At 40.5% G+C, this 21,437-nt stretch overlaps 2 protein-coding genes, 1 non-coding gene and 1 pseudogene across 3 annotated transcripts; 3 read left to right on the top strand and 1 right to left on the bottom strand.

Moving 5' to 3' along the window:
• Positions 1-6,997: 6,997 nt before the first annotated feature.
• On the top strand, positions 6,998-10,513 carry LOC125314799 (annotated as a pseudogene).
• A 4,232-nt stretch (positions 10,514-14,745) lies between these two features.
• Positions 14,746-14,819, bottom strand: TRNAT-AGU. Its single transcript has one exon. It is a non-coding gene; the product is annotated as a tRNA-Thr (tRNA).
• A 2,008-nt stretch (positions 14,820-16,827) lies between these two features.
• On the top strand, positions 16,828-17,634 carry LOC125314797. Its single transcript, XM_048277980.1, has 2 exons — positions 16,828-17,379; positions 17,464-17,634. The coding sequence occupies exons 1-2, from the start codon at positions 16,882-16,884 to the stop codon at positions 17,632-17,634; spliced, it is 669 nt and encodes a 222-aa protein (XP_048133937.1). The 5' UTR covers positions 16,828-16,881.
• A 658-nt stretch (positions 17,635-18,292) lies between these two features.
• On the top strand, positions 18,293-19,679 carry LOC115731732 (uncharacterized protein At2g29880-like). The gene is made up of 2 exons (XM_030662405.2): positions 18,293-18,710; positions 19,134-19,679. Exons 1-2 carry the CDS (start codon positions 18,375-18,377, stop codon positions 19,677-19,679), a joined length of 882 nt encoding a protein of 293 aa, XP_030518265.1. The 5' UTR covers positions 18,293-18,374.
• The last annotated feature ends 1,758 nt before the right edge of the window (positions 19,680-21,437 follow it).

Here is a 21,437-nt window from a genome sequence, read left to right as displayed (position 1 = left end):
ACCCCCTAGATTCATAGTATGATCGGCATTAGTCCGTTGTCCCTTTTACCGTATCGGCACTACTACCAGGTACTGGTCTACTCTGTCCTGGAGAGTAGACCAGTACATCATTTCCACACCGATACATCATTCTCTATGATGTTGCGAAACGAACCCGACCAGGATTTCGAGCGTGGGTTGTGGAACCCTTGGCTCTCGAGGAGATGTATCTGCCTTGTTGGCTCGGTCCGAAATATCCAGTTCGGAGCTGTATATTTGCGCGAGGAGACGCGGCTTTGTGTGTGTGTGTTCATGTGAAAAATTCTAGGCAAGGGATATCTTGTAACACACCTTTGGTAATTCGCGATCCAATTTTGACAGAAAAAGTAACGAGGGTGTCTACAAGAAGAACCACATTACACGAATCAAGTGAGCTAGAGGATTATGTTGCATAGAAAATTGTCTGAAGGAGGAAATAGAAAGTGGGTCTTGAAAATTTATAGATTTAACCATCAACAAAGTGGCAGCTCACTCTTCCCTTGACGACTTCGTTTTGGATGAGAACTTCTAGATGCTCCAAAATAAGTACAGGAAAACTGACACAAATAATAACTAAATTTCGATCCATTATCTAATGTCACCCTGAAATTTTACTTCGTTCATCGCGATACATGAAATATTTCTAATAGCTGGTTGTTGAGTATTTGTTTCAGACATGAATGGATTTGTTTCGATTCTACATTTTAGGGGGACTTACAATGTAGAATCAAGCTTATTTTGTAATTCGAACTTAAGCTTGTTTTTAACTTGCTGGGGCTAGAGGTGTTAAACAGGTTGGTCGGGTCGGTTTTGGGTCGGGTCAAATATGGTCCGACCCATATTGACCTATTTAATCCGTTTTGACCCATTTTCATGCTTTACAAATTTAGTGAACCATACTCGACTCGACCGATATTGATAAAACACTTTAATATTAAAATCTAGTTTAGAGAAAATTGATTCTTATACATTTTTAAAGATATATATGTATTGTTAATTTTTTTTATATAGTTTTCTCAACTAACCCATTTATGACCTATTTAAAACCCATTTATGATCTATTAAGTTTCTAAGTAACTCATTTATGACCTACTTTTAAAATCTAAGGATTCCATTTATAACCCACCATCATGAAATAGGAGTCAAATATGGGTTCTAAACCCATTTTGCCACCTCTAACTAGGGCTGCTTTAAGGGGGACTCGTATGAAAAAAGGGACCCACCTCATGAGCAGAATTGATTGGTTATAGATATTTGTTTGTAGTTTATTTTTGTCGTGGGCAATTCACGAAATCGAAAGTTAACTTATGAGTCGTAAGATAACTTTCGCATTTAAAAATATGTACCAACGTAAAAGGTAATTTAGTGACACTGAAAATAATTTTACGTGTACAAAATGCAACTTAAAAACATCAGCTTCTATGATGCAATGACGAGACTTTGTCAGCGATTTACTAGGAACAAGTATTATTCTGAATATCAAGGATTAGCGCTCGCTTCAATTTCCTAATTATAAGGAAAATTACTAATACTATTTCAAATGACTTTCTGTAAGGTAAAGTTAACAAATCAAATGAAGTAAAACAAATCGGCCACATTGACTGTCGTGTGGACTGGAAAGAGCCGTTGCCAATTGTAAGTTAACGTCCATGATAGGGTGCGATTGAGAGAGGGCTTCGTGAAGACGTGCCTTTCGAATGGATGTCTTCTTATCTATAAATAAGATAGATAATTTCTAGGGGCCAACTCATGTTAGATTTCTAGCGACATAAAATGTACGTTCATCCATTCTCTCTCTCACAAAACACAAACAAAGGCATTAATCGTTACTTTGAGAATCGATTGCATTTACGTGATGAAACGTGAATATCTTCCTCTGTGATCATATTCGTATTATTGTGAATTGAAAATTCGTAGAGGACGCGTCGGTGATTCAAGGAAGTTCTTGAGCAATCCCGCAATCGAACGTCGATAGAGCTTAGTGGTATTAATCCACGATAAAATCTTACACCAATTAACCGTTTCAACCTTTCATGCGTAGTCCACTTTCCTATTTTTGATGAGGGGAAAATTTCAAACAGAAAGCAGAGTGACGCTGAATATCATCTCTCCAACCTCCGCTTCTTCTTCTTCTTCTTCTTCTTCTTCTGTGTTTTCTTTCTTCGTTCTCCGTCCACTTTGCTTCCTTTCCTCTCTCGTCGGAGCCATATTTGGCTCAATCGGAAATTGGCAGAGCCAGCGGCTGACCATCGGTGATGGGCTCGAGCTTGGTGGCTGCAAAGGCGAGGCTGAGCAATGACGTGCGGGCAGCAGATTCAAGGGCTTGTTGGAGTTTGAGGGGGATCCGTGAGTTTCTTGAACTTTTTCTCTCTGGCTTGTGTGAATGGGTGTTATGCTGTTATTGTATGAGATTATGCTGTCCTTCGGGGTAAATCTTGTTGACTTCTGCAATTTTTTTCCCCGTACACTGATTTATCCAAGACTTACGATGTTTCATACTGTTGAAGTTGTTGTCATCCTGCGTCGCCCGACAGTGGATCTTATATGCTCGTTATATTTATATGGTCTCCCTCCACCTATCGGTTTAAGCTTTTGGGTTGGACTTTCTAACACATACATTTTTTGGAAATTCAAGTTTCACCTCGCAAAATTTCTCGAACCTATTTGTCAATGTAGTAATAAGCGGTGAAATCCAAACGTTGCAACCGATCGGATTTATAGGGAGCGCGTAGCAGAAGTTCGATACTTTCGCCCGGGAGATCACCAAGAGGAAGCCCAAGTCCGAGCCCGTCAATATATCTAGTTGGACCCACTTCACTCAAAAACTTAAGCCAATGAGTTATGGGCCAACTAAGATATATTAACCGCTCCACACCACATCAATTATCCGATGTGGGACTTCTCTAATACAACTCACACGTGTACCCTAACAATCTCCCCCTCACGTGTGAGCTTCACTATTAGGTTTTGCTCCCCCTTAATCCAAGTATCCTTCCACACCAACTTATCTCAACTTGAATCTCTATCAACGCCCATCGGGCCCGCATTGCTATACCACAACGCCTACCGGCCCGGAAATCGCATTGGCCACCAGATTCCTTCCTTGAGATATTCACCAAGCACCGATATATATTGGGAATGGGCCACCAATCAACCATCGGCTTTGATACCAATTTATAGGGAGCGCGCAGCAGAAGTTCGATACTTTCACCCGGGAGATCACCAAGAGGGAGCCCAAGTCCGAGCCCGTCAATATGTCTAGTTGGACCCATCTTCACTCAAAAGCATAAGCCAATGAGTTATGAACCAACTAAGATATATTAACCGCTCCACACCACATCAATTATCCGATGTGAGACTTCTCTAATACAACTCACACGTGTATCCTAACAGGATTTATATTCATTACTCTGATTTGTACCAGGCCTACTATTTCTGGAATTGTGTTTGGGAGTTCTAATTTTCTTTTAAAGAGCAGCCATACTTATGAGAGATTACCCGTACAGATTTGAAGTTCTCTTTCTTCACAGTCGTTTCCAAATGTTGCAAATCTTGGCATTTTACTTTCCTTACCCTGTTTTGTACAAGACCTACTACTCTTGAGACAACATTGGGAATTTAAATTTGCTTTTAAAGAGATTTCCTAATATCTGTTTCTTGTTTCAAAAGAAGTGGAAGACATTGTTTTCGTCCTTTCAAAATATTAATTTCTTGATTTTACGTATTCTGTTTTTTTTTCGAGTAACCGATTTGAAATTTTCTTTCGAATTCATATCATCCCAATTTTGCCAATTTTGGCAATTTTCTCCTTACTCTGTTTTGTACGAAACCTTCTGTTTTTCCAAATGTGATTGAGAGTTTTAACTTAGCATTTGTCTTTTAGTACCAACTTGTTTTTAAAGAACGCCAGACAGGAATCTCTTTCTTAATAGCATTATGAGCAGCAAGTTTCCAAACATTTCGTTTTTGCCAAATAAGTTAAAAACTTTTGTTTCCTCCTTTTGAATATATCCTTTTTTGGATATTCTCATGGAAATATCTCTCTCTATTTTGAAGAACTGTGAGACTCTTGTTTTGTTTAAAGAAGTTAACCTTCTTGATTTGAAGTTTTCCGTCATAGTTGTTTGTAAATGTTGCAAATGATGGCAATTTTTTTCCTCACTTGTTGTTTGTAGATGACCTGTTATTTGGAAACAACATTTTGGGTTTTAAATTTGCTTTCAAAGAGCACTGGCAAGACTGCTATACTTCGACAAAGTAATCTTGAGACACAACGAGCGTACATATCGTGGTGTCAGTAATGAGGTGGAGCTTTAGGTGGAGACTCAGAAGACCTTGGAGGTGACAGAGGTAGAGATTGCAGATGAGGCTACGGTTCTTGAAGTTGGTGATACTAAAGAACTAGCACAACGACAACACACTATAGTCGGGGGCAGGCATACAAGACAAATCAAATCACTGGTGTATTATGGTTATATAGATATGGCTTATGCATTGATTACAGGTGACAGAGTGGAGATAGATGGGCCTTTGTCTTTCTCCCAAGCGATGGCTAGTAATGAGTTGTCGCAATGACTAGGACCTTGAGTGAAGGGATAGAATCACTTTATCGGAATCAGACATAAAATTGGTCAAAGTACCTAAGAGTCAGAAAATTGTTGAAAGCAAATGGGTTTACAAATGGAAGGAAGGCATTCATGGTGTCAAGGTAGCGAGATATAAGGCGATTCTTATCATGAAGGGGTATACACGATAGAAGGGCGTTGACTACAATGAGGTGTTCTTTACGATGGTAAGACATATTTCTGTTAGTGTATTATTTGCCTTAGTTGTTGCACATGATCTCGAGCTGGAGCAACTAGATGTGAAAATGACTTTTCTTCCTAATGAGTTGGAAGAGCGTATTTACATGAGATAGCTAGAGAGATTTGTTATTTCGGGTAAGTAAGACTATGTTTACATATTGAAGGAATCTCTATATGGATTGAACTAGTCTCCTAGGCAATGATATAAGCGTTTTAATGCATTTATGGCTAGTCAAGACTATTTGCAATGTTAGATGGATAGTCATGTTTAGTTTAGGTGATTGGTAGATGAGTCTTTGATATATCTGTTATCATATGTTGATAATATGTTGACTGCTATGAACATGTCCGATATTGATGTGCTGAAGAGGCAGTTGATTGCTAAGTTTAAGATGAAAGATTTGGGTGTTGCAAGGAAAATATTGGGTATGGAGATTTTGCGCTATAGAACTGCAAGAGTTTTAAGCTTATAAATTATCATTGTAAGTTGAGGAGGAGGCGAAGCTTATATATCTCATGTTTCCTATTCTAGAGTAGTGGGTAGTACTATATATGTTACGGTATGCACTAGACCTAATATTTCATAAGTTGTGAGCATAATTGTAAAATAGATCCTCAGATATTTAAAGGGGACAACAAATGGCGGCAATGGCAGTGAGACCAAATAATATGTGGACTCGGATCATGTTGGTGACTTGGATGAGTATGTGTCTTTAGCAAGGTACATGGTTATGCTAGCATGTGATGCAATGAGTTGGAAGGTGTCCATACATGTCCATGTTGCTTTGTCTTCAATTAAGGTAGAGTACATTGCACTGACCCTCATGGGTAATGAGGCAATATGGCTAAGGGGTTTGCTCTCGGACTTTGGGTAAGATCAGAAAAGTGTTGATACACAGTGATAACCCATGTGTGAAATATCTAGCATATAATCCTGTTTGTAATGAGTGAACAAAACATGTTGACATTAGGTACTATTTCATTCGAAATGTCTTAGCAAATGATAAGATGTTATGAAGAAGATTGCGATAGCGTAGAACTTGACGGATAAATATGATGACGAAGTCCGTTCCTTCGACGAAGCTCAAGTTTTGCTTGAGCACAATCGGTGACTATAAAAAGTAAACGCCCATTAAGGCGTTGGAAGAGTTTGCATGGAAGGTGAGCACCATGACTCGACTAGAAACGTCGAGCCAAATTAGAAAATTATTAAATTAGGTCTCGAGCTTACGCCTTGTACGAAATCCGATCAATCGGAAGATGCTGATTTGTTCAAAATTCTGATACGTTTCCAAGCTTGACCGTAAAGTGAATTTAAATTAAGAAACATGCTGCTCAGGTCACGATTTGAAAACCTCTGCCGCTCCAAAAATAAAATAAGGAACTTGTCTATTATATTTTATTTATGGGGCTAAGTAATCCTTATTAGAAAAAGAAATAAAAAGCAAGGGCCGTGCTTTATTCCTTCGACCCGCAGCTGACGGAGAAAACTTGGGTACCTAGTCTTAAGTGTCACCTCATTTTTTTAACAGCAGCCCATTATATTTTTCTCCTGTGGAGAAAGAAAGCTCTGCTACTACAAGACAAAATAAGAGACTAGTCTATGATATTTTATTTATGGGCTAAGTATTTTATTTGTAAATATTTTGGGCTTACATGTAATTTAGGTATGAGACACACTCGAGCGTGTGAGCGATTATAACTCTGATTCTCCGATTATATTAAATTATTTGCTATTAGCTTTCGTTGTAGATATAGGTACCGACACTCGGATCGAATCACGTAAATCTTTTATCTCATTTATTATTCCTCGTTTATTTCTCTGCTGATTTTGCGTCGATTTAACTGCGAGATCCTATTGGTTTCTGCATTAGTTTTACAACGTGCATATGAGACATAAATTAACATCGTCATTTGCTTTATTTGTACGTTTTGTTCACTAAAGTTTTGGTGGGATATTCGCTCTGGGGATAATAAAATAAAAGGTGAGATTCAGGAAAAAGCCTAGTCAGCCACATTGAAACGCCTTTGTCAAGGACAATCTTTGTCCTCCAATACAACATAGGATGATGCACCAAACTAAGCCTCCTCCACACAACTCTCTCTCGCTCTCTCGCTCGCTCGCTCGCATGGTAAGCAAATCGAGTTCATTTTCCTTGAGCCCTTAAAGGGGAATGGACATTGAGGCCGTAGCTCAGGAGAGACGACCGAGGCTGCCAGCTCGAGGGTTGAGTTGGGTCCGGACACGCCTCGTGAAGTCTAAGGACAAGGCAGTCGACCTCGGGAGGAGCATCAAGAAGCTCGGACAAGACGACCCGAGAAGAGTGATCCACTCGCTCAAAGTCGGGTTGGCTCTTACGCTTGTCTCCCTCATATACTACGTGAGGCCCTTCTACGACAGCTTCGGGATTTCAGGAATCTGGGCTCTGCTCACGGTCCCCTTCGTCTCCGAATTCACCGTTGGTAGGTCTCGTGTTATCTAAAATGTCTCGTCCAAAAACGAAGGAAAAAACAAAAGATTTCTCCATTAGAAGTGAACAATAAGCTTGGAACGCCATCAGTTGTTGGGCAACACATGCGCAAATATGTTTAAACTGCAATATCGACTTTAAAATAACAGCGGATGTCACGTGAATTTTTCCACATGATCCCAAATTGTAATTAATTTTTTGTTTGGCAGGTGCCACCCTAAGCAAAGGTCTGAATAGAGGTTTTGCAACATTCTCAGGTGGTGCTTTAGGTGTTCGGGCAAAGCATATAGCGTCTCTTTTGCGGACAGGGAGGAGAGCCCATTGTCCTTGGGGTCCTCGTTTTCTTACTAGGTACGCACAATATTCCTAAGAGAAATCCTAGATATAACTAAGATCTTTCTATCAAATTTAATCTATAATGATGTGGTGAAAATACTTTGGATGTTGAAGCAAACGAGACTAGAACAACTTAATGGACTCATTTTCGAACGAGTTAATTGATACGACATTGTCCGATCACTTTGAAATTAAGGCCCTGTTTGGTTCAGCATTTGGCCAAGGGACTTTGAGAAAATGCAAATACCTTTGGGCTAAAGGCCTTTTTCAAAATGCAAGTAGTGTTTGGTAAAGTGTATTTTAAAAACACATTTAAAAAGCAACTTTGGCGAAAATGTTGTTTGGTGAAAAATGAACTTTGTAAAATATTTTTTCTTTTTGAAAAAAAAGGGGCGGCGGCGACCGGTGGCCGTGGCGACCGGCGACGGCAGCGACCGGCGACGGTGGCGAACGGCGGCCGGCGGCGGCGACCGGGCGGCGACCGGCGACCGGGCGGCGGCGGCGACGACCGGCGGCGACCGGCGGCGGCGGCGGCGACCGGCGGCCGCAACCGGGACCGGCGAACGGCGGCAGCAGGCGGTGGCAAGCAAAGGTGAAAAAATTAAAATAATAAAAAAATTAGTTGCATTTCGCCAAAGTCCCTTAGCCCAAAGTACCTCCAGAGGTACTTTGGGCTAAGTGACTTTAGAGAGCATTTGAGATGCAATTGCATCTTCCCAAAGTGAGTCAAAAAATGAACCAAACACTATTTGCATTTGGCCAAGGGACTTTAGGGCCCCAATGCTCATTTGCAATGCTGAACCAAACAAATTGAGTATATAGTCTTAGAGCATCTGGGGTTTGTATGATTTTGTCACTAGTGTGGCACAATAATTCCCTCAGCCACGTTACAGTTAGATTCAAGCTGTAACCGAGCAAAACCAGGGCATGTGATTATCTGGCTAGAGAATGAAATTGAGATTGTTAGTCTTGAAATCTTACGTTGGTAAAGTAATCGATAATTTCAGCTGGAGTAGCTACGTTTGCCAGATTCTTTCCCCGGATAAAGGCGAGATACAACTACGGCGTCGTCATATTCATCCTCACGTTCAGCATGGTGTCAATCTCGGGCTATCGAGTCGAGAAGCTGCTCGAGCTAGCTCAAGAGAGGCTCTCAACCATCGTAATAGGAGGAGCGACCTGCATAATCGTGTCCATTTTCCTTTGCCCAGTCTGGGCCGGTGAAGATCTTCACAAGCTCATCGTCCTGCACCTGGAAAAGCACGCCATTTTCCTCGAAGGTCATTTGAAAGCTTAAGATACTAGTGATCAACAGTGTACACCAAACATGTGAATTCCACAAATGCTGAGATTGAGAGTGAAATACTTGAAACTTTCTGGCAGGATTTGGAAGTGAATATTTCCAATCGGTGAATGAAGATAAAGCTGTGATCTCTGAAGGGGTTTATCGAAATCGAATCAGATGATCACACGTAGAATCAAGAAAAATTAGAATGACGCACGAGATTACCCAGGTTCACCCCAAAATTAGGGCTACGTCCTGCAAAGAGATTTTACTATATTTTTCCGGTTTACAGCCAATTCGCACTTACATAATGATAAAACCGAGCAAAATATATATGCCCAAAAACGGGCTAAAAAACCTAAAACCTATTAATTCCACCATACGGGTTCCTGCTGCCCCCGAACCCCCGCCCGCTGACCGGGCAGTGGGACACCCGTGTCGGGGGCGCTGCCCCCGAACCCCCGCATCCCGCGCGCAGGGGTCACATGTCGTTGGGTAACACTTCAGTTTCTCTAAGCTCACGTGGACGTACCCAGTGTGAGAAACAAGGATCCTCGAAGTATTCGCCAACTCCAACATTCTCCACAGGTGAAAAGACATTCCTTCTCGGCTATAAGAGCATTCGTACATCCAAGACCATGGAGGAATCATTGGTGAGATTTCTCTCGGTCTCTCTCAACTTTACCTTATGAGTCTGTAAGTGCCATGCAGCATCAGCACCCTGCGTCGACATGCACCTTTTGGTACTAAAAAAATGTTGATGTCTTTTTCTTACCTGATACGATGAATCGAGATGTGGTTCCTACTTGTTCTGTTTGTTTATTAGAAAGACAACGGTTATGTGAATTCGCAGGTGAATTTCGCAAGATGGGAACCGGGACACGGGCGCTTCCGGTTTCGCCACCCATGGAAGCGGTACTTGAAGATCGGAGCTCTCGCCCGTCGATGCGCTTACCAAATCGAAGCTCTCAATGGCTACCTTGATTCTGACCTCCAAGTAACGATGCATATTATTCTTGATATTAATGTTCATCTGGATGCTGATATCGCATGAGTCCTTATCATGATCGGCGTCGCTGTCAGGCATGAAGAAGCAATAGTTTTTCGTTGCGGCTTTATTGCACGATCGCGCGTAAGGCAGAATGGAAAACTTAATTTCAACTTGCTGCGTTCACTCCAAAACATTTCTCTATATAAAACATTTCTAAGAAGATTAATAAAAGCGATAGGAGCTCTGTTCTCTTCGATGCATTTAGTGGGACTCCATTAGACTTACGCAAGTTTTTCCAAATGAACAGGCGCCTCCGGCATTCAAGAAGAGAATTCAGGAACCATGCGTGAAGATAACTTCGGAATCGAGCAAGGCGTTGGCGGTGCTCGCCTCGGCCATTAAGCTCATGACCGACCCTTCCCCGGCAAGCCTCCACCTGCACAACTCTGAAGTCGCAGTCGACAACCTCAAGATTCTGCTTAAAACCACGTCGTCGGAGGACACAGAACTGCTTTCGATTGTCCCCGCCACGACCGTTGCTTCCGTATTGATTCAAATGGTGAGATGCGTCGAAGAAATCTACAAAGCCGTCGGCGAGCTTTCCTGACCACTTCGGTTTCGTAGATTTCTTCGACGTCGTTGGGAATAATTCTCGCGCACATAATCCTGACCAGCCCGTGAAATTGTAAATATTGGTTGTCGCTAATTTGTGACCTGTGCTTAGACTAATTAGACAATAATCATGCCGTCGAAGGATGAACACCAATTTCTCTGCCTGAAGAGGCGAGATGACAAACTTCCGTTTTACTGCATTTTCAGTATCTTCTAGTTGGTGCATTTTGTATGTGCGTTTCACATATCACGTGGCTCTCCGCTCATGCAAAAATAATCGGCCGAATGACATCACAAGTGCTAAAGCTTGTGTACGATGCCAATTTTTTTTTGGATCACTTAAGTATTAATTTTTTTGAAAAACGATTATTTGAGTGCCAACTCCGGTGAGCTTTGCCGAAAATCTTATGTGGTATTTTTTATTAGGAAAATGCTTTCATAACAGTATCGTCGGTTATTTCTTACCGTAGATTCACACGCCATCACCGCATGTTTTACATAAAGCGCTCATTAATTGAAAAATCGTGAGGTTAGAAATAATGACAGATCTTGTCGATTGTCATGGTAGCAGCTCCCTGTTTATTAATAGCCTAATCCTACGTGGCTTGCCAGAGGATCCAATCAGCAATAAAAAAGCTAAAAGTTAAAAAATATTAAAAAATTCAAAAATAAGTAAAAAAACTAAAATAAAAGATAGTTAAAAACATGTTGAACTTGTAGCAGCAAGGGTCGCTCGCTCAGCGACCCTCACCGACTGCAGGCCCTCGCTCTTCCTTCAAACCATTTTTCTGAGGGTCTCGGCACAGGATGTCGCGGAACCGGCGGTTGGGACTTGAGTCATCTAGGTTCGGATCGCTGTTCCCGAGCTGAGTGGGGGTACTGACGCTCTTTGCTTCTCCGTTGTCCCTGTTCCCTTTGGAATAGGGAAGCGGGAGCCGAGATACAGCCATCTCTTGCGTGTATCGATGTCACCTCCTTCACGATTCTTGCTGCGGCCCCTTGTTTATTGTTCATCCAAGATGTATGCTTGAATCCAGACGCAATAAAAAATGACCGTTTCTCCCATTTTTTGTATGCGTCCACCAAATGCTCCATAAAAATGCTTGAGTGAGTTTGACTTCGCTTTATATGTCTTGACTCGCTCTCATTGCGTCCTACTTGTGCCCGTGAATGCGAGTCGATTGGTGGTCAATGGTTGCGGATCGACGGCGGGTGTGGCGGCTGTGATGGTGTTGGTTGAGGGGATGTTTTGTTGTCGATGATGGTGGTTTAGTGGAGATCCGGGCATGGCGACGTCGGAGATGGTGGAGAGAGGACCAGCGTCACAGGCCATCGGCCGAAGACAGGCGGTGGCGATCGGGTTCAGGTGTGGTGGCGACCGAGCTGTCGCACTCGGGTTGGCGGTCGTCGATCGTATTTTGATGTCTAGGATTTGTTCTTGGAAATTGGGAACAACTGGCGGCGGAGAGCCCTTTTGCGGTGGTCGCCCGAGCTAAGATCGGCAATTGCGGCCGACGGTCGAGTGGAGCCGAAGTCCGGCTGGTGAGCCATTGCCGGCAATGGTAAGGCAGCGGCGGCGAGGGCTGTGCAATCCCTATGCAACACCCTTTTCTTGCTTTCTTTTTTTTTTTTATAAACATTTTTAGCTTATTTTTAAGTTGGAGATTGGATGTTTTAAAAAAATTTGCCACATGGACTGAAAAAATTTTAAAAAAATTTCCACATGAACTGATTTTTAATTATAAAGGACATGTCACTAAAATATTTTAATTATAATGCCAAGTATAGTTTTTGGCCGGAATCTCGCCCTTGGCACTTAAGTAATTATCTTTTTTTTTTTTTTCTAATTTAGTACTTAAATGAGCTGGCGAAAAATTTAAGGACCAAAGTGAGCATGATACATAAATTTTGACACTTATGGTGTCCTTTTACCAAAATTAATTAATACTATTGGTCAATGAGTCAAAGTACTTTAGCCAAAAATTTGGAAACGATATTGATATTACCTTCGTTAAATGGTGTTGTAATTAATTGACCACGGAAAGGCTAATCAGGATCTTCGAAATATATCAATACGAGAGAGCCATAGAAAATAAACGAGGAACAATAAAGCACACCTAAGTTGACGTGGTTCGGTCTGAGTGTTAAAACCTACATCCACGAGGTAAGCTAGTTAAAGAAGTAAAAGAAACTTTTGAATTTTGATTTTCCTTGTTCTGCTATTGATGTACATAATGAGTTTAAATACATACATAATCACATATGGATACGAAAGTGATTCCTCAAATTAAGGAAAGAATAATTCCTCAAATCGAGGAAAGAATAATTCCTAAAATAGAGGAAAGAATTCTACATACAAACATTTCAAATTGAGGAAAACATCCTCAAAATTGATTTCACGACGGTATGTTACGATCCCCTCGCAAGCTGAGCACGGTTGGCTTTGGGAAGGCAGGCAAAGCCAGCACTGCCTGCTGCCTCTTTGGCTGTCAAAAAGAATGAACAGAGCGATTACTTGCTATGTACTTAGGTACTAGGTCCCAAAAAACAACCGAACCTCCTGTGAAATCAACTAACCTGTTTCTGCTTGCCGATGAAGTTCAGGTAAATTCCTCTTGGAGGCTTTGCATTTAAATTTCCACTGGAGCAGTTGATCTCCTGATTGAAACAATGAACAAGTACTCGCAATCGGCCGACCGGCGGATATTCTACAGCGCCTCACGATTCTGTTTGAGTTTTGAAGGATTCTCTCCTTCCCGAACTTCAACGTCGCGATCCCGCTGGGTGGAATTTTCCTCGAGTTGACGGTTGCGGACGTATTGGGCTTCGCAGTGGCTTGGTGCTTGTTCATATTTGGCACTCTCGTTCTTACTACTGATCCCATACTACCCCCATAAACTGAAAGTTCATAACTCCAATTGCTATGTTCTGAGAAATATTTACCATCCGAAAAGAGGGAAAAACGGAGACTTTATCTAAAGATCGCACTGGCCTCGTTGGAGTGTTTCTCTTGGTGCCGTTTTGTGATGTTGGTCTATCGGTACAATCAATCTTTCCGAGTTTGCTTGGATCCACAGAAGAATTCTCAGCTGACAAGTTCAGGAAACTGAGAAAGAAAACGCATGGATGAAGGACAACCAAGTTACAAGAAGTTTGCGCAGCAATGCTATTACCAGCAATATCCTTTGTGCTGGGACAGATTTCTTCGACCATAGCCTTCCATCCCCCGCAATTAAAAAAAAAAAAATACCAGATTTATGAGGAGGAGGAGAAAGAGTAGTATAGTTGCTTCATGTTGCAGCACACGGACATTAAGTGCGAGTGTCCCAAGCTACGAAATCAATGAGTATTGATAGAACTAAAATATATCACTAGATACACGACGATGTTGTTGGCAAGCCGAGCAATCTGCGTCGATACACCTTTCCTCCGGAGACTATTTACAGTTATCCCAATCTTAGTTTTCTGCAAGAAGTCGGCCAAATTAGATGAATGAAAGAAGCCTAATGGCATTGTCTTTCAAGAACTTAAACGAAGTTACATGAATCAAACCTCTAATGTATTCTTAGAGATAGTTGTCAACTGGAGTTTTCTCAGCGATCTATATAGCACGGAATCAAGCTGCTTTACCAAAGAAAGAGGGAAAAAGAAGAAGAAGCAAAACCAGTTATAATTGGACAACGAAAATTATCTTGCGATTATAGATTGAACATTATCCTTTTGTTGGCTATATTATCTTGTGATTACTATTGCAACCATGTTCCTTTTCATGTTTGCCTGATCTTTATGCAGGCACGAGATTGGGCAGCTATGTTAAATCTTCTCAATACTAGTGGAGTTTTGCTGGGCGAGGTTATAATTCTACCTCTGAAACAAGCTGTATTGACCCACTTAAGAGAAGTAATCGAGTCGAGTCGAGCTAATAATAATGCCAAGCTTGAGCTCGAAGCTTCGTACTTCTACCGGTTACAGGTCTACTCTGTCTTGGAGTGGTCTGTAAATCATCATTTTGATGTCGCGAAACGAACCCGATCAGGATATTGAGCATGGGTTGTGGAACCCCTACCTCTCAAGGCGATGTATCGGCCTTGTTGGCTTGCCCCAAAATACCCGGATCAGGATGAAGGGATCGATTCCGGTTCTCTTCAAATGTGTGGATAGCCGCCTAGGGGAAGTAGATCGAGCGATACTAGCTTTCAAGGAAACTCAAGCAAAAAAAAAATGGAATGCTCTCGTTGAGAGTCGAACTCAAGACCTCCCGCTTACTAAACGGGTGCTCTAACCAACTGAGCTACGAGAGCCTGAATGTTTTCTATTTCATAATTATAAATTTTGTTCATTACATTTCAGTCACTCTGCACTTGTTCAATAGAAGGTCTGCATTGGGGAAATATGTCATACCCTCCCAATTCCACCAAATTCAATGATTCAATCTTTATGAGTACCGATACTTAGTCCGGAAACAAGCAGGCCCTCTCACGACGACATGCACATGCACGTAATTTGTTCATGGGCGTGTGTGATTCTGAGCAAGTTCAAACCATCCAATCATAGACAACGAAATCGTGTCAAATTAATCATTCTTCTTCCGTTTCGAACATCTAGACGTCCATTGCCAGAGTAGTATTGCAACACACAATAGTTAGCGTTATTCCATTGCCTGATAAACATTCCTATGAAGGGATAATCAAATAATCCGATGACACAAAATTTCCAAACATGAGTAAAAATAATTATTTGATTACAAGAAAAGAAAAAAAGAAGTGAGATATGATGATTTTCAATGGAAATTGAAGCTAATATTTAGGCTCCGTTTGTTTCACGGAAAATGTTTTTCTGGAAAACATTTTCCCTAATTTCCGGTGTTTGGGGGGCAAAAAATGAGTGGTCAACGGAAAATATTTTCTGGTCAACAGAAAAAACCTTCTAAAAGTAAGGAAAACAATTTCCATCCGTAAAAATGGGGAAATCATTTTCCAAACTTTCATTCACCCTCTCATCCTCACATTGCCCTATCGTATACCCACACCCCCTCTCGTGCGATCTTTCCATTTTTAGCTTCAGATTTGTGCCGTCCTCAATTCCTCTACCGAATCGAGCAACCTAAGGGAGCATCCCATCGTCCACGGTTCGAAGCTCACCGCGAGCCCTAACCATCGTCTCGCTTTGCTCGATCGAAGTTCCGAAGAAGCCTCGGTTCAGTCTCGCTCTGCTCTATTTTGGTAAGCTTAGGTCCGGGGTTGTGATTGAAGTTTGTGTGAAAGTCAATTCTGATTAAGCATCAACTAGTAACCTAAACATACTCGGATTTGACTATGAAATTCTGGATCTGAATGGGTCCTTGGACATTGCATCTATATCCTCCGTTTGACCCGGTCACCATGTGTTTGTTGATTTTCTTGAGTGAAGTCAGTCCACGAATTTGAGAAATGTTCTTTCATATTAGTGCCTGTGGGAGTCTCATGCGTCTAAACCGAGACATGTCCGCTTTATTGTCCGGTAAAATCTTCAAATTGAGTTAGTATGATGCTTGTCTGAGACCTCCATTGGTAAGTTGCCCATTTTCCAGGTATATGTATATCAGCCTCTATTTTAGTCCGTTCCGTTAAGTCTCTCTGTGGTACGGGGTTACATGTTGATGTTGATCGATTCGCTTTAATATAGTTGGATTGTTAATGATGTCTGTCATTCACTCTGAATGAGTGATTTGTGTTCTGAGATATGTTACATGCAAAGATGATGAAGTCGATTCATCTTGGAAACACAGGTGTTTGAGTATGAGAGTTGAACAAAGAAAGAAAAAGGAAAGAGGAGGGAAATTGTTCAAAAGCAAAAGCGAGCTGATTCATAAGGATTGCTATCCTCGGTTCAGTCTAACCATCCAATATGTTTTTGCCTTTTTACCCTCGTTCCTCTCTCAACCGAACAAGTTCTCGTCTTCCTTTTAGTTTAGTTCCGCAAGTTCTTTGGGTTTTGTAGTGGAATTCGGATTGATTGAATCATGGGTTCCGCTTGGTTTTGATTCTTGAGTTTTGTAGGTGCGTGTACGGTGTGATCGAAGATTGAATTGGGGCAATAGATCAAGAACTGTCATCCAAGTATATAGGAATTGTGAGAAGAGTGAAAGAGAGATCACCTGGGTTAAAAGGAAAGCAAAGATAGAAAGAGAACGAGCGAGCGTGAGAGAGGGAGAGGGAGAGAGATGATACCGATATCAAATATGCTCAAAAGGAGAGAGAGAGTAAATGACGAAAATACTTTCATTGTTTATGTAAACGGTGCTACTTTTGTTTGGTTGATTGATATTGTCCTTCTAGTATTCACTTGCATTTTGGGTTTTATGACCAGTGTGCTTCAATATAGATGGATATGATCAAAATCCAAGCGGTGGTAGCGGGTGCGGCTGCAGCAGTTATGGCGGTTATTACACTAGTTACGGATGATGATAATCATTCCGATAACCACATACCAAGAGAGCCTCAAGTGAATCGAGATTACGAGAGAGAGTTGTATATGAATCGTGTGTTATACGGTGGCGATACCCATTGCATAAATCAAATACGAATGGCGCCGAATGCTTTTTTAGAGCTTTGCAAGGCACTCAATGCAAGTAATTTGCTGCGTTCTACAGCAAATGTTTCTATTAGGGAGCAAGTTTTGGTATTTTGCCACATCATTGGACATAATGTGAGGTTTAGAGTCATTGGGGGAAGATTCCATAGGTCAACAGAAACTGTGCATAGGTACTTCAAAATTGTCTTGCAAGCGATTTTGAAATTATACAAACATGTGATGAAAGAACCGAGCAATTCCACTCCTCCCGAGATAAGTAATAGTCGAAGATTTTATCCATATTTTAAGGTATGAAATTTGGAAAATAAATCTTTATACATTGCTTGAGAAGTTTCATTAATATTTGATTAATAACTATACTGATTATGTTAGGATTGTATCGGAGCAATAGATGGAACTCATGTACGTGCATCGGTTCCTCTTGAAATTCAAGGAAGATTTCGTGGTCGGAAGGATGGAACAACGCAAAATGTATTAGCTGCTGTTACATTTGATTTGAGATTTTCTTATGTATTAGCTGGTTGGGAGGGCACTTGCACATGATTCACGTGTTTTAGCTGATGCACTTTCTAAACCAGATGGATTGAACATTCCTAGAGGTAAGAAAATGTAACTTATACGTCATCTTTGAATTGAGCTTAGTATCTTAGTGATCAGCTTATTTATGACTTGTAGGAAAATATTATCTTGCTGATGCTGGTTATGGAATCCAAAATGGCATTATCTCTCCCTATCGCGGTGTTAGATACCATTTGAAGGAGTTCGGTGATCGCGCACCTGAAAATGAGAAGGAACTATTCAATCTGCGCCATTCATCTCTAAGAACTACTGTCGAAAGAGCGTTTGGAGTCTTAAAGAAGCGTTTTCGAGTTTTGGATTCCGAACCTTTTTGGTCATTTGGAACACAGGTCGATGTTGTCTTATCATGTTGTATCATGCACAATTTTATTATGGGATTTGATCCCAACGACTCTATCATGGAAGAGATGAATAGGCAAGTGGAATCTCAAAGAGAAAATGCAAGAGTCCAACTTTCTCAAAGAGAGGAAAAAGAGGAAAATAGGATATGGACAGCAAAAAGGGATAGGATTGCGCATGCAATGTGGATTAATTATCAAAATATGAGAAGAAGCCAATAGTTTTCCTTTTGCTTCTTTTGAATGCTTCCTTTAGAACATGTGGTTTCCATTTCTTTAATGTTGATTATCTTTAACTATTTGCTACTTTTTATTTTTCATCAGATTTTTTCTTATTCTGCTGTTTAAAGTTGTTACGTAGTTATCATGAAGGGTAAAGGTAAGGCTAATGATGAGAAGGTCAAGCAATTTAGGTGGTCTAAGCCTATGGAACGTGTTCTACTTGAAATTCTTGCCGATGAAGCTAGTAAAGGAAACAAGCCTTCGAGCATTTTCAAACCATCTTCAATTGCTCGAGTTGTTGATACAATAAATGAGAGATTCGGGGGTGGTTGTGAACCCGACCACGTCGAGAACCATTTGAAGACTGTCAAAAGCAATTGGAAGACGATTCAAAGTGTACGTGGCAAGAGTGGATTCAATTGGGATGACAAGTTGAAGATGGTCATAGCTGGGAAAAATGAATTTGATCAATATGTGACGGTAATTTTTTTCATCACTTTTCATGGAAAAAACTGTTCTTGCGATTGAATTAGGAAGCAACTTTGCATTTGCATTTGTTTATCTTTTGTGTGATTATGGAGATTTTGATAAATGTTTTACTAGGTGGATGGGTGTTTAGATAGAGAGAGAGGATCAATGAATGATAGTTCTACAAGAAAAATGTTTGTGCGGACCAAATGGAAATTGAGTACAGAGACACGTGAATGTCCTTTGGCTGATGTGAGTTGAGAGAGAGGCTTGTTTTCAGAGTCTCTTGAATGGTGGTTGCTCTTGAATATAACAAAGCACCTTCCAAGCTTTTCCTCTTTATATTCCTGCGATGTGTATGAACTTGTTTTTGTATTTGCTGTTTAGAAAATATTTCATTTTGTTTGACTTTCTATGGATTATCTTTATTGACAGGTTCATCCTACTCATGAAAAATATCTAAACAAGATGATTGATATGTATGAGGAGATGGCACTAGTGGTTGGGAGAGATATGGCCACCGGAAGCTTTGCTAAGCAGTTCAAAGATATTGATGTAACAAAAGTTGACTCCTCTCCTGTTGATTTAGGCGATGATTTCGATGAGTTGATGAAGGGGTCAAAAACATCTTCATCTACCGTGCCTTCGGAAAAGAGATCTCACAAAAGACGAAGATGTTCCGACATGGATGATAAGTATGCTACACTCTCAACACAAATTGGAGAGATGGCATCGGCAATGAAGTCATTAAATCAAACCGCTGCCCAATACCATAAAATCTCCAATGAGGTGATGAAAGCTGAATACTCTAAACTCTACAATGAGGTGATGAAAGTGGATGGACATGATGAACTTACCCTTGGATCGGTATTTGACTATCTAGTAGATAATGAAAAAATTGCAAATGCATTCATGGTGAAAAATGCGAATCTTCAGAAAGCGTGGATTGACAAATTTGTAAGCAATGGAGGACACAAGTAGCGATATGTTTTATTTAGTTTTGTTGCCAAAAGACACACTTGTTCTTTCTTTTTATTTTGTTGTTATCAGTACTTTGAGGATTAAACTAGTACATGTTGTTGGTATGGAAGGCCTTGTCCTTCGAGAATTAAATGATGTTTGCCGATGAATAGTTGGAAGAGTTGCAGTGGATTTGTGCTAGTTGGAAGAGGAAAGCCATAGCTAGTGTTGCTTGCGGGATTGCATGCTCTGTTGTTGTTTATCACATCCGATATAAGAGGAATAGAAAACTTATGTAGTATTCTTCATTCGGCAAACCTCTGCACTTCTCGTGCTCTGTTCTTTCAATGGTGGTCTCATGATTTCATGACCTTTCTTTTTGTTTGGTTGGTTAATCCATTGTTTTCTTCTGAAATTCTGAAGCGAGTGTTGTCCATGGTGGCATCTTCTTCTGTCCTTGGCCATTTTTCCATTGCTCTGTAGCTAATGTGATGAACTCTTGTGGATTTATGGTATTTTTTTTTGTCCGAGGATTTATGGTATCAAACGCCAGATTTAGCTTGGATTTTGGAGTTATTTTTTGGGAATCTTTTGGAAAAGAATTTTTGCTTCTTGGTCATTTCGCGTTTCCGAATCTTCGTCAAGGGGAGTGGATTTGATGATGAATTTTACGTTGTAATTTTATCAAGATTTTTTTATTAAAAAATTCTAGATTTTTCAGACGTTGTTGATTGGGCTGTTTATTTTGAAGAAAAAAATGAATTTTCTTTATCAAGTGGCGAAAAAATAATGTATGTCTATTTTGAAGGGAAAAAAAAAGACGAATTTTCCTTACCAAACGGAGGAAAATATTTTCTGGAACTTTTTCAAGTTTTAGCCAAACACCGGAAAAGGAAGTCATTTTCCTGGAAAATGACTTCCCGGAAAACATTTTCCAAAAATGTTATATTTTCCGCAAAACAAACGGAGCATTAATATTTTGGGCTCCATTCGGTCGGGTTGATAAGATTCGATTTTTTTTTTATATTAGTAAATAAAAAAATAATATGAATATCAAGTTCCGATTCCCCAAGTAGAAAAATATCACTTTCCCATTGGATATAGCGAAATTATATGTAAACCTATGGGGAAAATTTACCAAATAAGTTTTAAATCCATTGTAATTATGCCAATTCAGTTTTAAACGATTTTTTTTTTCCGATTCAATCCTAAACCTTTTGCAATTGTGCCAATTGATTTCATCAGGTCAATTTTGGCTGTCCGAGGACATAATATTCTGAAAAAAGTCTGACAAAAAAAAATCTGAAAAAAGGCAAAAAAGTTAAAAAGGCAGTGCAGACATATTATCTCCAAAGTTTTTGAGAATGCTTTTGAAATGGAAGAAGAAAAAAGGTCCAATCATTTCCAGTTTTCATGAGGGCCAGCCACCCAGCTTGAAGTTCTTAGTTATTACTCGTTACCGGGCTACTTGAGGACTCGGTGAACACTTGTGTTGGGCAGAAGTGCTTCTAGTTTCTACCCCAGCAAAAACATTCTATCTCCTATAATTATTTTACCGATATAAAAAGTGCGCGCGTAAAAGTTTGAAATTATGTGGCATTCATCTGAATTCCTTGAAGATTGAGGGGCCAGCCAAAGTTAGTAGACTGGACTTCTGCTCCTATGCCGATGTTTTTGGAGATAGTCATGTTTGATCTTTCCAGGAAAGGACCCAATTGTCTTCGTGAAGGGAAATTGCGTGACCGCCTCTTTTCTTTCGTTGGAAAGGCGTGCGACCGC

The sequence above is a fragment of the Rhodamnia argentea genome, chromosome 1, assembly GCF_020921035.1.
Source record: "Rhodamnia argentea isolate NSW1041297 chromosome 1, ASM2092103v1, whole genome shotgun sequence".
Lineage (NCBI taxonomy): Eukaryota > Viridiplantae > Streptophyta > Magnoliopsida > Myrtales > Myrtaceae > Rhodamnia > Rhodamnia argentea.
The sequence above is the reverse complement of the archived record's forward strand: the minus strand, read 5'-3'. Positions and strand labels throughout refer to the sequence as shown.